The sequence below is a fragment of the Tubulanus polymorphus genome, chromosome 11, assembly GCF_964204645.1.
Source record: "Tubulanus polymorphus chromosome 11, tnTubPoly1.2, whole genome shotgun sequence".
NCBI classification, from domain to species: domain Eukaryota; kingdom Metazoa; phylum Nemertea; class Palaeonemertea; order Tubulaniformes; family Tubulanidae; genus Tubulanus; species Tubulanus polymorphus.
This window is the reverse complement of record NC_134035.1, coordinates 13,074,144-13,091,035: the sequence shown is the minus strand read 5'-3', so window position 1 is coordinate 13,091,035 and position 16,892 is coordinate 13,074,144. Positions and strand designations below refer to the sequence as shown.

The 16,892-nt window shown below is 37.8% G+C and overlaps 1 protein-coding gene and 1 long non-coding RNA gene across 3 annotated transcripts in view; one reads left to right on the top strand and one right to left on the bottom strand.

Moving 5' to 3' along the window:
• Positions 1-1,382: 1,382 nt before the first annotated feature.
• LOC141912481 (uncharacterized) lies at positions 1,383-16,031 on the bottom strand. Of its 2 annotated transcripts, XM_074803707.1 has the most exons (16): positions 15,992-16,031; positions 14,833-15,423; positions 11,877-12,008; positions 11,401-11,499; positions 10,959-11,144; positions 10,451-10,546; positions 9,600-9,720; positions 8,023-8,131; positions 7,538-7,631; positions 6,921-7,025; positions 6,502-6,616; positions 6,238-6,362; positions 5,755-5,912; positions 5,313-5,380; positions 4,647-4,816; positions 1,383-4,040 (listed from the first exon to the last, which is right to left on the bottom strand). In XM_074803707.1, exons 2-16 carry the CDS (start codon positions 15,127-15,129, stop codon positions 4,017-4,019), a joined length of 1,899 nt encoding a protein of 632 aa, XP_074659808.1. In that variant the 5' UTR covers positions 15,130-15,423; positions 15,992-16,031; the 3' UTR covers positions 1,383-4,016. The 2 variants fall into 2 exon arrangements, with proteins under 2 accessions (XP_074659808.1, XP_074659809.1); XM_074803708.1 differs by lacking the exons at positions 14,833-15,423; positions 15,992-16,031 and adding an exon at positions 13,910-14,012.
• Positions 14,135-16,892, top strand: part of LOC141912483 (uncharacterized) — a 27,356-nt gene continuing 24,598 nt past the window's right edge. The window contains exons 1-2 of the long non-coding RNA XR_012620179.1: positions 14,135-14,247; positions 14,420-14,520. This is a non-coding gene — a long non-coding RNA (uncharacterized LOC141912483). The remainder of the gene's footprint in view (positions 14,248-14,419; positions 14,521-16,892) is intronic.

Sequence of the window (16,892 nt, the reverse complement as noted above, 5' to 3'; positions counted from 1 at the left end):
AATACCAAACATTAGACATTTCATCAGTACACTTTCAAAAAACTGATCGTCCATACTTGACACTGCAATGGTGAATGCATGAGGGCTGCAGGTTCCAGGCTGCAGATTGTCTGAAGGGCTGCAGGTTGATACGTGTATTTAAATCCAACTTGAAAGAGGTGAAAAAGTGTGAGAAGTTTGAAACAAGTTCACAAATTCTACGCCTCGTAAAACCTGAACTTTGGATTCATCCAATAATAAGAGAACCAAAGAAAATTCAGTGTTAATTGAATCCAACGATGTTAACCAAAAAATTAATATACCTCAATATAACCTTAGGTGTACACCTCAATATAACCTTACGTGTACACCTCAATATAACCTACCCATGAATACATAACGAACAGAAATAGTAAGTCTCGAATTCAGATTCAATTTGAAAAAAAACTTGTTTTGTTTTTCTTCAACAAAAAAAAGTGAATTTCAACTAATAATCTGGTCTAAGACACGTATACACACATATGTATCGTTAAAAACCCAGTTCTTCATCGTTTTCAAGTTCTAGTTTCAACTAACATCATTTTTCCGTACGAGTTTTTTTTTTTCGTCATTCATCATCATCGTTATATTTACAACATTATAATATTAAGAAAGTTGCATAAACAAAATTTTCCGATAGCGAATTGGCATCAGTGTCATTTCCGACGAATGATATATTTACCCTCAAACAACTCCCTCCCCCAATAAGCCCTGTGATGCTGTATCTTTTGTTGGGACCACTAATTAACCTTGAATGCTTCACTCTTAACAAATACAAGCTACAGTGAAACCCGCTTAAGTCGTCATTGTTGTGAGGATCTTTACGTTGATGTCTTACACTTTAAGTAAATTGACTTAAGAAATACAAATCGGGACTCAAAAATAGAGATGACTTCAGTAATGTGACTGACTTCTCCAATTATGACTTACGCGAGTTTGACAGCAACACAAGTTAAGACAAACCACAAAGCATTCTGGTAAACTTTCCCTCCAACATTATCATCAAAACACATTTAATTGACAAACAGCAATGTTTATCATGTGATAGTAGCGGCGCCCGAAACAAACTGAGTTTTAAATTTTGGTGAAATATGTTTCACTGTGTTATTGTTTAATCATATGTAATGTAACTGTAATTGTGTGGTGTCCGTAGAGTTCGTAGTCAATATGAGAAAAGCGAGGTTCACGGAATTGACTCATTCCCCCAACTAAACAATCGAACCCCCAGGTGAACTCGATCCCCGTCAATCAGTTCAATAAACCCCGCCCCCCTCGTCAATCATACCCTCAATTTAAGTAGCTATCCCCCGCATTAACGCTATCATACATTATATTCCCCCCCCCCCCCCGATACTAATTGCTATACAATTATTTATCAGATTTGATGAGAGCGACAACAAATAATGTTTACATCTTTATTTCTATTTGTGAGTCTTATCTATTTTATGAATACATAATTCTTCGTACTTTTTTTAATACTAAAAATATCATTATCATCCTCATCCGCATTATCATTATCATTATCATTTCCATCGAGACATTGTGATAATCAATTAGCTTTACACATTCCTATCATCTATATTTGTCATATATATATATAAAATCGGACATGTGTCGATTTTACATTCATTTTACATCTAGTTCAGTGCACTACATTCAGTCACAGATCAGTGCACTGCGTTCAGTCACAGATCAATGATCTGCGTTCGGACACAGATCAGTGCACCGCGTTCAGTCACAGATCAGTGCACTGTGTTCAGTCACAGATCAGTGCACTGCGTTCAGTCACAGATCAATGTTCTGCGTTCGGACACAGATCAGTGCACCGCGTTCAGTCACAGATCAGTGCACTACGTTCAGTCACAGATCAGTGCACTGCGTTCAGTCACAGATCAATGTTCTGCGTTCGGACACAGATCGGTGCACCGCGTTCAGTCACAGATCAGTGCAACGCGTTCAGTCACAGATCAATGTTCTGCGTTCAGACACAGATCAGTGCGCTGCGTTCAGTCACAGATCAATGTTCTGCGTTCAGACACAGATCAGTGCGCTGCGTTCAGTCACAGATCAATGTTCTGCGTTCAGACACAGATCAGTGCGCTGCGTTCAGTCACAGATCAATGTTCTGCGTTCAGACACAGATCAGTGCGCTGCGTTCAGTCACAGATCAATGTTCTGCGTTCAGTCACAGATCAGTGCGCTGCGTTCAGTCACAGATCAGTGCACTGCGTTCAGTCACAGATCAATGTTCTGCGTTCAGACACAGATCAGTGTTCTGCGTTCAGTCACAGATCAGTGCACCGCGTTCAGTCACAGATCAGTGCACTGCGTTCAGACACAGATCAGTGCACCGCGTTCAGACACAGATCAGTGCACCGCGTTCAGTCACAGATCAGTGCACCGCATTCAGTCACAGATCAGTGCACCGCGTTCAGTCACAGATCAAGGTGGGATTTAACAGTTCAGTTCTGTCCTGTAAGATCTTATGTCGAGTTTTCTACGAGAAACTTGTCAACAATCACTTCTTTAACCTTAACAAACATACATTATCTGAACCACAAAATATCAGATGGAAATGTTGCCTATTCAGTACTAGCGGATTCATCAAGTGTTATTTACTCCTAGAGATCAAAGTAGTTTTTCTACCCATCATTTCCCCAGGTATATTATTCAACTTGCCTCAACCTCTACCCAGTAGCAATATACACTTTAAAAGATTAGAAATCAATTTTCAACTTAAGTTACAACTCCCGACCCGATACCGGGCAAATCTGTTTACTCAGAACATCCAGTTACGCAAATCACCAATGATCAATTTGCTTCTACAAGGACAAACTTCTCATTTTCAATGGAATCGAAATAAAAAGAATTATTAGAACTTTACTTCGGAGCCAACATTTCTGGGGCGGACAAGAAAACTGGTGCGGGCGGTATCCAAATAAAAGTAAGGGCGTTCCTTGGATAAAGCTAGTGGATTCCGCATTCGGTGTTTCGAAGAAATTCAACCAAAAATATCGTTATAACACCTTTTCCGTTTCAGGCGTTTTTACGTCGCCTATTCGAGAGATGAGCGCTTTGAGCGTGCTTTTATATGGAAAAGTGCTGTACAAGCAATTATTATTGTTATCACCAACAATAACATCCCGGGGCCAGTTAACTCTAACCAACTTTTGAGCGACCGGCCCCTGTTAAATGCCACTGCTCCCTTAACCCCAACATTTTTCATAGAACAAATTTGAAATGCTCGGTCCAATGATTCTTTATAACGCCAAATTCTTTATAATGCTATATTTTAGTGGCATCAGTAACGACTACAGTGATTTTACAGTACAGGTGGAATCCAGTTTGTACTGAGAGGATGAGTGTTAATATTAGGTTTAAGCGATCTCTGTCCTGACGAAAAGTCGAATCTCAATACGAAGGCAGGCCAGGTCCAAACCCCGTGTAATACCGCCTAAATCGACCCCTGCATTTACCTTCAAATCACAGCAGTTTATACAGTGAAACAAACAACTGATTTCATTGCAGCTCACACCGACAATTGGACATCGACCGCCGGCACAATGAATACATCGCATCTGATCCGGTCGAGAGTGGCGCAACTATAAATATAAGCCAACAATGGCTTCGTCGTCATCTGCCGCGCACTGCTTAGCAACAGCGTAACACGCATATTTATTACCGTAGCAACATTTGCCAGGAAATCGGCGCGTTTCGCGTTTTCTATTGTTAATTATTTAATCATCGTTCAGCACCATTTTATAAAGGGTTTTATTTATATTTAGTCGTTTCGTTCGCGCAAACAACAAATCGCGTTTATTTTTTTTTGTATCGTTCTAAATCCTCCTCATCATTTCGCGCAACGAGTTTCTTTTTTATATTAAATCCAGTTTGTGTAGTTCGTTATTTTTCTACTCGCAGTTGAAATCAAACGTCCGTCGTTCGTCCGTCATACGGTGAGTGAGGTGAGTGTGTGAGTGATCGCTACCGCTTACATCTCACTGCCAACGTAACTGTAGATACTGAAAATAAACAAATAAACAAATATTTGAAATTTTTTCATTTAAACCTCTCTTTTGTTGACAATTCATCGAATTCAGACTATAGTAGTTTGCACCAAAGTTAAGAATAATTTCACAGTAAGAAAGTAGTAGTTTTATCGAAAATGAACTACAAATGATTCTGATTTTGAGAGTATTTTGATAACGTTGGTTGTATGTAGCTGTGCTCTAAAAGAGAAGAAACTACTCTTAAATAGCACCCTTTATCAGACCAGGGTGCCCGATAATTTATCAAAATTGAGTAATTTGACATCAAATATAGTAGTTCTAATCGAAAATGGATTAGAAATCATTCTGATTTTGAAAGTATTTTGATAACGTTGGTTCTACGTAGCTGTGCTCTTAAAGGGAGTAGAAACAACTCACAAATAGTAGTTAGTCATAGCTCTTAAAGGGAGTAGAAACAACTCACAAATAGTAGTTAGTCATAGCTCTTAAAGACAGTAGAAACTACTCACAAATAGTAGTTAGTCATAGCTCTTAAAGACAGTAGAAACAACTCACAAATAGTAGTCATAGCGTTAAGTGTGTTTACCGTTGAATGAATTAGACTATATAAAATGTTACCTGGATTACTAATGACGGTCCTTCTGCCACTATTTCAGCTGGAATTTGACTTAGTGGACAATTTTCTATACTCATAATCTGTAATTTGTTGCACAACGCTAACTCGAACGGTAAACTGTGTAGATTCTGATTATCGTTTATATACAAATACTCCAACGATTCTAGAGTTCCTGAAAATAATGGAGATCAGTCGAGTGAGCGATGGAGGTGAACTCGTGCAATCACAGGGCGGCCACTTTTATTTTACTCGCTTTTCCCCCGACATGTACAGTCAACCCTCGATATATCGCCCACATCGGCGCGGAATGATTTTGGCGGTATAGGTAGTATGGCGGTATATCGGGGTGTTCTACGATGTATTTGTATCGAGATATACATTGAGAAAACCTGGCGGGGGTGGCGGTATATCAGGGGTTGACTGTACGTTGTTCTCCCTGACTTGATCTGCTTAGAATGCATCAATTAACACACAGTCAAATATGTAGAACTGTTTGATTTTATACGCGATCTAGCAATTTCACCAAATTTCTCTAATTTTTAGCATCTTTATAAAATTGCCCGATTATTCTCCCTTACTTTTTTACGAAAAGAAAATTCCCTGATTTTTTCCCTGATTTTCGGATAATTGGTTGACACTCTGAAAGAGAATTCTTGAATTGTACAAACCTATTTCATCTGGTAAAGAAGTTAAAATGTTTTCACCAGCGCCCAGATACTGTAGGTTAGTAAGATGTCTGAAATACGTAATACAAATACACGTTAGAAATACAGTCAAGTTCACGATGATTCCACGTTTGTTCTCCGGGTTAACGACGAAAATCAAAAAGTCAAATATAACAACTAACAATTGTGGCAACTTTGAGACCAGGTGTGGTAAGTTTTAACTGTCACTCTAGTAATAGAAGTCAATTAAGTTAAGTCAATAACTTATCCCTAAGGTTAAAGTCAAAATCTGCCCATTATGGCCAGGTCCTGCTGGTTCAAGTTGTAACGTACATCACAGATTTGAACAAAAACATTTTTAAAGTTTTTAACCCTGCTACATATACATATAAATGTACAAGTACATATATACATGTATATATATAGAATGATTGAAGATACTGACCCTATAGCTCTGGGTAATGAAGTGAGTTGATTGGATTGTACGACTAGTTTGGTCAGGTCTTTCAAAAAACGAATTTCCGCCGGTAAAGATTCAAGTTTATTCTCTTCTAAATCTAACAGTTTCAGCTTCTTCAAATTTCCAATACTCGACGGCAATCTCTGAAATAAACAAATCAATACTTGATGATTAATAACTAATTATAATTTTACTGAATCATTGAAGTCACTGACAATGAGAAGACTGTCTTAAGTAACTAATCAAATTTCTACAGAATTGTTGAAGTCTTTGAGTATGAGAAGGTCGTCATTAATAATTAATCATAATTTTACTGAATTATTAGGAGTCATTGAGAATGAGAAGGTTGTCATAAGTAACTCATTAAATTTCTACAGAATTGTTGAAGTCTTTGAGTATGAGAAGGTCGTCATAAGTAACTAATCATAATTTTACTGAATCGTTGAAATGATCGACAATGATACACACCTTCAGTAGATTATTACTAAGAATGAGAACCTCCAGTGCTTGTAGGTTCGCGATGTCATCGGGAATTTTCGTCAATTGATTTGTTCCCAGATTCAATTCAACCATTTTCGTCCAAGTACCTATGTCTGTATAATAGGAATAGTCTAATAGTTGAACTGATGAAAAATGAAATATGGTAAATAAGAGGCCTTGCGTCAAGACAAGCTGAGACAAGACCGACGATGAAAATACGAATTATCACGAGAAGATCAGTAAAAACGTTACCGAGTGGTAGCGATGTTAATTGGTTGTCTTTCATGTTTAGTTTTGTCAGAATCGATGCTCGTGAAAAAATACCAAACGGTATTTTATTGATGTGATTGTGTTCCATGTTGATTGACTGAAAAATCAAAACTGACTTATACAATATACAACACACAATATACAACATACAATACACAATATGCAATATACAACTCCCGGTTATCCGCCCTCGGTTTATCCACCACTCCTCGATATTGCCAAGTAAAAGCTTAGTCCCCAATTAATCAATACTTTCAGCATCTGATTTTCTGGCAAATTCCATATCACGTAATTTACTAAACAAATCTTATCATGATCTGTCCAACAATGAACCTCCCGAGGATATGTGAAGTGTGGACGATGTCAAAAATTGTAAGAATGTCGATAACTTTTATACTTACATGTGCTGAACAGAATTGAGAAGGACCGCCGACCGGGTACGAGGTAAAATTATTTCTCGATAAAGTAATGCTAGTTAAATTTGTCAAACTGGATAAAAGACCCTCCTGAAAATAAACCAGAAATACATGTATAAAATCATGGTAGAATAGCGGGACTGTACACTCGAGACATCCAGAACAGATTTAAAACCCACTTCATACAGAATTTCAAAGATTAAAAAAGAATTTTATTCATCAAAAATTAAGATCAAAAGACACGACATTTCGAACTCTCACTAGAGACGATGGTTATGTGATAACACACATGGGGCCAGTTGCATAGTCATGGCTTAGATTTAAGACCAGTCTAAGACCAACTTAGTTCTATAGCTAATCTAATAACTTAAGACCAGTCTTAAGATTTAAGGCCACTTTTGGACTTAAGTCATGACTGTGCAACTGGCCCCTGACGATGATCTCTAGTGAAAGTTCGAAACATTGGCTTTTGATTTTGAATTTTGATAGATAAATATTTTAAATTCTGTATAAAGTGGGTTTAAACATACAAAATACAATCAGTTTGAGGTTGTTTTTTTTTTAAGAATAAAGGAGCCATTTCGCGTTGATTTTTTACTTACGGGTAATTGTGAAATATTATTTCCCTCCACGTTAAATTCATCCATGTTCGTGCAGTTACTTAAAGATTTCGGTACAGTTGTTAATTGGTTATACCTGAAATAAACACCACACATCAACTCACTACTTCTTTAAACGCTTAACAAGTCATAAAGTTGATTTCATCTCAAGAACTGGCGAAGGATTTCATTTTAGAATAAAACGAACATTTTGAGCTTCATGATTATTCAGATATTCTTGTTTCTTCAACAAAGATAACTTTTGAACTTAGTCAGCGTCCTAACAAATGAGCATAGAGTATGCCTGATGATGGCTAACAGTCGTTAGCCGAAACGTCGCTCCTCAAATATAATCATTCCGATATAGAATTTTTCAATCTTGTCTTCGTTATTGCGGGATTTCTCTCGTTATCATCATACACGGATTTTGTGTATCTTCTCGTCTTAAGTGAACTGTTTACATGTTTATAATAGATAACAAACTGTACCTTAACCCGAGTCTAGTTAACGACTTCATGTTTCCTAATGTTTCAGGTATATCTAATAATTCATTATGTTGCAAATCCAACGAATTCAAATTGTAACAGTTACCAATTTCTGCAAGGAAAATAAACATAACAAATCGCCTTATTGATTTAACCGATGACTTTTGATAGATTGATTAAATGAACGATAAAACCGATATTATTATGGCTTTTCTCCGCACAATTCCCTTCTTTCTAAGTATATTACTTCATGCCTTGCCAAACACTAATTATTTGCTCACTCACCAATTTACTCAATCAACCTGTTCTCCTTTGTATATAATATACCCCTGTTTTTAGTCTATATCTCACACCTGACGATGATCACCTGATGATGATCTCTAGGGTGAGATCGAAACGTCGTGTATTTTATGTTTTTTATTGAGTAAATAAATTCTTGTTTTTTAAATTCTTTTAATCTGTAGATAGTGGGTTTTTTTATCTTATTAACCTGCGGCTGAAGTGACTTGGAGAAATCGATCGTAATATTCTATTTCAAGGATGAATATTGTTGTGATTTTGTGGCGGCTTTGACAGCAGCTGCGTTAACTCATAGTTACAGCTGAACTCCCTCCGGGTCCAAGGTGAATGAGTCTCAAATTTTTTTTTATACCCACAACCCGCTGAGTGTCACGTAGGAGGACATTATTATTAGTGGGTTCGATCGTTTCTGTATCCCAACCTTCAACCAAGAAACTCTTGTCGCCATCAGGATTTGAACCGATGAATTGATGAGATCAGTGACGTCTCAATCAACGACACCATCCCCTTTGCATGACACTGTCCCTGAAATCTCAATGATCAACAACTCCTGATTCAAATCAGCATATACGTATAAATTGAGTTTAAACCTTTTAGCCCGGGCCGAAATATAAACGAGATTTTGTCCGTTATGGAACACATTAATGGCTATCAGCCAGGTTGATTGCGTCAGTTTTGGCTCACTTCCAATTAACCGGGTCAACGCTAATTAATAATAGAGACGGATAGAGGAGTCATTGAGAGGACTTCGATTCAACTCGGACTAGACTTGTCCGTGATGAATCGAGAATCGAATGATTCAGTTGGTAGTATAACCCGTCCGTTACGCTGAAACGTCGAGAACAGTTCATCAGTTTAAAACCTACTATATACGGAATTTAAGAGATTAACGATGAAATTGTGACACCTGACGATGATCTCTAGTGACAGTTCAAAACGTAGTGAATTTTCATTTTAATTCTCGATAAAAAAAATTCGTTTTAAATCGTCTAAATTCTGTATATAGTGGATTTTAAACTTATTACGATTCAGTTGCTTAGAAATAGGAGTTTTACATGATTTCAATGATAATAGTCAAAATCTATACTTTATAATTATCTATAAAATATATCTATATAATAGATAATTAGAAGATATACATTTTGACTACCATGCAAGTTAACGAGTTACAGTTACAGTTGTTTCAACAGATTGTGATGTTTCTACTCTTAATTTCTAAAAAATGCCACAATAAGTTTCCTCTGATTTAATGAATGAATACCGGTATATAAACGTTGTACCTTCTGGTAAATGTTCTAAATGATTATGTGAGACGTCGAATGTCAATAGGTTGATTAGATTTCCGATTCCAGTTGGCAGCTCTTTAATCTTATTTTCCCGTAAACTCAACATCGTCAGATTCTGTAAAATATAAACAAGAGATCATAAACTACAATACAAAACCAGGAAAATTAATACTCAGTTTATGTTACAGGGGCCAGTTGCACAGACTGTATTAAGTCTAAAAGTTGTCTGTTCTTAAGTCGTTAGATTGGCAATAGAACTAAATTGGGTCTTAGACTGGTCTTAAGTCAAAGCCATGACTATGCAACTGGCTCCTGGGACTATGTTTATCCCTCGGTATCACTTCTATAAAACCTGGTCTAAGATAAAGACCATCCCTAAAGATGGTTTTGATAACCAGCAGGGGCCAGTTGCATAGTCGTGACTTAAGTCCAAAAGTGGTCTTAAATCTTAAGACTGGTCTTAAGTTGTTAGATTGGCAATAGAACTAAATTGGGTCTTAGACTGCTCTTAAGTCAAAGCCATGACTATGCAACTGGCTCCTGGGACTATGTTTATCCCTCGGGATCACTTCTATAAAACCTGGTCTAAGTTAAGGACCATCCCTAAGGATTCATTCTTAAGGATAACTTTAAAATGAAGATGGGGGGCCCGGTTATATAGACTAGTATATTAACCTTTAACCCGTGGGCTAACTTAATGCATTTTCAATTGAAATAACCCCCGGGTTAAAGGTAATACCGGTCAATACAACCGGGCTTGGGTCTTACGATCTGACTTCAAGGATGAGGATTGAAATATTGAGGGCCGTCGGGAAAGAAACGTTACGTTTTGATTTCGTACTCACCGATAAGTTTGAAATTCCGTTGCCAACAATTCGTATTCTATTGAATCTCAAAAATAATGTTGTCAAACTACGTAATTTGTACACTACATCTGGAATCTGAAATCATCGAAAAACAATCGATCAATTATTAGACGGATCTGTGGATTCATTATCAGTACGAGTTAAAATCAGTTAATTTTCAAAGAGTTAGATTTTAAACTCACAACTGTGGAACTGTTTAAAATGTAGCAATTCATTTATTTTTTATGAATCATGTATTGATGCAAAAACGTGTAATCGAGCTTATCCAAATTCCACGAGTTTTGCCAGTTTTTTTTGGTAAAATTTGTCAAATTCCCTTAGTTTTCCCAGATTATTTCTAGATTTTTCTGATTCCCTGAGTTCTCCGGGTCAGTGGCCACTCTGTCTAAGTCAAATCTTAACTCTAACTCATAACTGTGTAACTGTATCTTGTCAAAGAGTAAACTCTGAACTGTAGAACTGTGTTTTGTCTGATGTTGATACTTACTTCACTAAGTTTGTTATGTCGAAGATCGAGAACTTTAAGCTGTTTGAGATTTTCTAAAGACTCGGGAAGTGTCGTCAGCGAGTTCTCGCTCAACGCTAATTTCTCTAAGTTCGTTAATAATCCAATCTCCGACGGTAAACTGATTATACGGTTACCATAGAGATAAAATTCCGTTAATAGCGTTAACTGAAAAACAAAACATTGATTTCGATATTTTGAAGTTTACACCAAATTTTGACCCCCCGGTTATTCAGATTTTAAGCCTGAAAGTTCTGGTGTTTTCATGTGGAGCATTTTCAGTGTCCCCCCAGGGTTCATTCAATTGAAAAGCCCCAGAAACAGCCTGGGAAGGAGTCCGTGAGGGTTGGAGGGGGTTCCGTGAGGGTTGCGGGGGTTCAGTGAGGGTTGCAGGAGGTCAGTGATTATAGGGGGTTTGTTTTACCTGACTAACTGATGTAGGAATAACAGTTATTTGTGATTTGCTCAGATCAAGACGTTTGGCACATTCTTCACGACATTTTGTGAATTCTTTTTCGACATTCTGAAAAATGATGACAAATCGCATTAATATCAAAGGGCAGCAGCAGAGGGCAGCAGCGGTCTCAGTCTTGTTTATCAAGTGCTTTACGTCATTTGCATCTCTGTTTTCCAAGACTAACCCTATTGAATTATTATATTTTTCTATCACAAATCCTTTATTTAACCATCGAAAGGTTACAGAACATACAGTTATCAAACCACGCGCTGTAATCAGCATTTTGAGCGTGATATTTTAGATTATTCATTCAACCTCTCTTGTCAATCCGAGTGTTCCTAGTTCTGAACCCAGACGGCGACAGAATTTCAGAACAGTCGATGAACCATTGCAGCAACTGTTAGAGAAAAACCTATTCGGACCAAAATGGTGGTAATACTTACAAGATCAGCTTTAACGGGCCTACTCTTACTAGGACCGGTAGGTTTAGGTTTATGTTGTCCGGCAGCGATTACTTTTACTTGTTTCGGTCGGTTTGGATCTATGGTTAGTGACGCTGTACTGACCTTCTTCTCCTTCAAACATAATTTAATACATTTATATTTCATATCTATTTATCGTATTGATTCGTACAAAAAACTGGTTGAAAGATGGTTCGCAAAATGAAAGGAAATGAAATATAGAGATTTACACAGAGATAGAGAGAGAGAGAGAGAGTAACACATGAACCGAAAAACAGTGAAAACCAGACAAAACCAGATAACATTATATCATACAATCAAATCAAATTAGATTTCACCAAAAAATTATCTATTATGAATGTTTTTTGGAATATATTACATATTTTTGGCTATCGATAAAATGGGAACCACACAAGCAGCTATCCCACCAGATGGCGTTAACAAGCACTCAGTAAATATTTACAAACAACGTTATTTTTTCCCTCCAAATACCATGGAAATGGTATTGCAGGGAAATTGAATTATCCTGTCTTAAACATTGTTAAAGTTCTATATGTACCCACAGGGGCTAACTGTATGTGTCCAAAAATGGCTAACTGTACGTGCCCACAGGGGCTAACTGTATGTGTCCAAAAATGGCTAACTGTACGTGCCCACCGGGACTAACTGTATGTGTCCAAAAGTGGCTAACTGTATGTGCCCACAGGGGCTAACTGTATGTGTCCAAAAGTGGCTAACTGTACATGCCCACAGGGGCTAACCGTATGTGCCCATAGGGGCTAACTGTACAGTGTATCAACCCACCAGTCAGCCCGCCCGCATGCAAAACTTTTGATCAGAGACAAAATATTTTACAACAGGAAATATTTTATGTAATTATGTTTACTATGAGTCAGAACCAGATGAAACAATAATATGTTCGAGGTTTTTTTTTCTCCGCCAACACGAATGCAGCGCGGGCGAGCGAAACGCGGGAGTAAAGTTCAATTTTTTATAAGTACTACTGCACTGAACCTGATCGAGAGAGAGAGAGAAATACCGAATCAATGATTGGACATTGTGCATTCCAGGGCATTGTTTCAACATCAATCCCTTTTCGACATTCTTCTGATCGCGTTTTAAAAATCACATTGAATGTCATTCGATTTAATCACTGAATCATACGTATTGCATTCGTAGATTCAATTAACAGTGTATTTCTCAATTTCAAGACAATGACCGCAGCCATTCAAAAAGTATTCATAGTCAAACTCGCTGCTTCAAGTCGTCACATCTCATCTCTATTTCTCAATAATCCCCAGTCATATTCCTATCTCAATTTACTAATCAATTATAAGCGATCATTAAAATAAATCGTAACAACTAGAGTGACTTAGACTGTACGTGTATCAATGAGGACCGTGGAGGGGAAGAGGTCTAAAATCAGGGGCTAGTTGCACAGTCGTGACTTAAGTCCAAAAGTTGTCTTAAATCTTAAGACTGGTCTTAAGTTGTTAGATTGGCTATAGAACTAAGTTTGTCTTAGACTAGCCTGGGACTAGTTGCACAGTCATGGCTTAGACTTAAGACCAGTCTAAGACCAAATAAGATCTATAGCCAATATAACAGCTTAAGACCAGTCTTAAGATTTAAGACCACTTTTGGGCTTAAGTCACGACTGTGCAACTGGCCCGGGCCGGTTCCATAGTCGAGACCAAAGTCCAAAAGTGGTCTTAAATCTTGAGACTGGTCTTAAGCTGTTACATTGGCTATATAACTAAAATAGTCTTAAGTCTAAGCCATGACTATGGAAATGGCCCCCTGAAGTCTAAGCCATGACTATGCAACAAGCCCCAGGGGCCATAGAGCAAAAGTTGTCTTAAATCTTATGACTAATCTCAAGTTGTTAGATCGACTATTAAGAACTAAGTTGGTCTTAGATTGGTTTTAGGTCTAAGCCATGACTATGGAACTGGCCCCAGCGGCTTTTCTCAGTGTAAATAATCTAATAAATGAACTTAATAATTACTACTGACCACAATAGGCAAATCAGAATCCATTTTATATAACGCAGAAGATTCTAATGAACTTTATCCGATAAACTCCATATTTCTGAAGCACATTTTATAATGGCGACTTTACTATTAGATACAGTTAACCTGTAATCTTACCTGATAAAACAAGTCTTCGATGACCCATAAACAATCGGCCTTTGATCTCTTATTATTCGCGATATTTAACAAGAAACGATAACAGTTTTGAAAATGACGCAGGTTTACGACGAGATACAAGTCGCGTTTAAGAAGAAATCTGCCGGCATTTCTTTCATAGGAAAATGAGAAAATTCAACTCGTATCCTGAACAATTCTTGTGGGTAAGTCAAAAAATTAAAACGCAAAATTTATTTATCAACGAAATTGAAATGACACAGCCCCCAAAATGTTTATCTATCAAAATATGGGTCCAATGATTCGGTTTCTCGGTTTTGGATTTAAATTTGACTACAAAGTTTGAAAACATTGAAAATGAACTCTTAAACTTTTTAGTCAAACTTAACCATGGAACTTAACAGCGGAACTGAATCCAGAATGATGAACATACACAGTCAAACGACAAAGAACTCCGATCAGCGAAATGTTCAATATAAGTAGGCCTACACACCAAACTCATGTAACGCAAAACCACAGAAAAAAGATTAATCAATCAAAAAAAGATTAATTGATTTAAAACTGCGAACTGAGGAGAGTTAGACATGATCTCCCTATAGACATACACCGATAGACATACATATACATCGACATACACATACCTGACACACACATATGATACGTGACATACACACGCATGATACGTGACATACACACAAATGATAGATGACATACACACATACTTGACAAACACATGGTGCTGAGACATACAGTGACATACACACATACATTGATACTGATAGATGACGTACCTTACTGAATGAATCTCTTCCTAACTGTAACGATTCAACACCAGTCGCTATATCAACCACATTACTGGCGGGACTCGTACTTAACGCACCTACAGCGCCCTCTATTTCCGGCGAACCCGGTGAACTAGAACTATTCCCGGAACCGGCCGCGGCTCCGGCCACGCCGGTAGAACATTGTTGTATATTACACGCGGTTGTCGGGAGCGACGATGTAACAGTTTCACCGCGGTAATCGGCTAGACGTTCAGCGGCCGACGACGACGTCGGTTCACGAGGTTTACTCCCTCTACGCATCATTTTTAAATCCTCAATCGACTATTTATTTATTACGACGATATTTATAAATATATTTATCCTATAATTGTAATTACGTCGATATCACCACGAGCGACCGTGGCACATTGTCGATTAACGCGCGGGAAAATTAATCCAGAATCCGATGAGATTTTTTTTTTTGTTTCTAAGACGTTCTCAGCATTCTACGAAGCGACGACATTTCGGCGACGGAAATCGTTTTTGCGATCGTTTCTTCGAGTTAATCATGTCACCACGACGACCGATCGAGAGTACGCGCGATTGTTATTCCACGTTCTGAAAAAAAAAAAATTCACAAACGTATAAAAAATAGAAATACGTAAACATCGACTTTTAAAAAAATTTCCCGTCATCGGAAACTTCCGCCGAGGTCAAATAAACCGGAATGTTTAAAACATGGATAGGATGGTGGACTCCAATCGGCAAATCAAGGGCTAGGCCAGTAATGGCAATGCGGTAGTAGATAATTCCGAAATCAATAACAGTGTGACATACAACAAGTGATTATGTATATGAGTGTTACTACTGTCTGTCAGTGAAAGAGCCTGACACTGCAGTCAACTAATATTTGGGCACCCGAATTTTCACTGTTGACGTTGTTGGAACCATCGGCATCGCTCGAGTGAGACTGACTGAGATGAGAGAGGACTGCTGGATGGAAGCTGCACCGTGTGGTGGTGGCGACTGTTTGAGTCTGCGTGCTCCGTTGAAGAACCCTTCGTCCCGTCAGTTTACCAGAACCGGCTCAACGACGCTCGTTATTCGACGCAGGACGGGCGAACACGCAGTAACCAGTAGGAATTCCCCGAAACTGAGAGAGAGGAGAGAGAAGAGAGAGGAGAACCTAGACGATACAGCAGAACCCTGGTGCTGACAGTGACGTCACTAACTCACTCTATATAGAGAAATGTTGCAGATTGATCAATCATGTGACCACTCATTACATGACTCACTGACACAAATTCCTTATCGAATTCATTTTATTCGTTCGAAATTCAAGCAATAAAGAATCGATGAGGGGAAAATATGCATTGAGAGTTTTTGATTATAAACAAAATACTGTTTCGTCTTGTCGATTTCTCTTTCAAAATCGTTTCATTTGGAAAAGGAATCTTTGAGAAAGAAAGGCGGTTCTAGAAGTACCATCTAAGATTTTATGATTTTTGATTGTGAAGGAATTTTTTACGAAATTAATTTCATGTAAAAAATCGTTTTCTTTCGATAAATAGTAATTATCGAGTATGCGCAGTCAGGATCGTCTACCGGATGACACCTCTAAAGCCGCAGACAGAGACACGGCACCTAAACTCGCTGCGTCTTGAGAATGATCATGAAATATTCATGTATGGTCCCCTAGCGGAATTTCTACGAAATAATACTGCGGGCTGCGCGCCGGATGATTTATGCGGCCGAGATTATATCTATATGATAATTGATTAAAAGTGTGCATTACAACCCTAATTAGGAATAAATCCACTTTGCAATCCTGTGCGATAGAAACTTTCGATTTATAAAACGTTAAATAATATCGACGTCATCGCAAAAATAGATTACTTGCACTTCAATTCTAAAGGTTGTCACCGTAGCTTATTTCCAAAATATTTCAGATGAAATACTGAACACACGTACATGAGGAAAAATTTGACATCCTGTGAAAATTTGGCCCGATTTGTTTTATAAAAGGTCATGGGACCCCGGCTTCTTACGCCGGTATTTATCAAAGCATGTGTACCCTGATTTCTCAC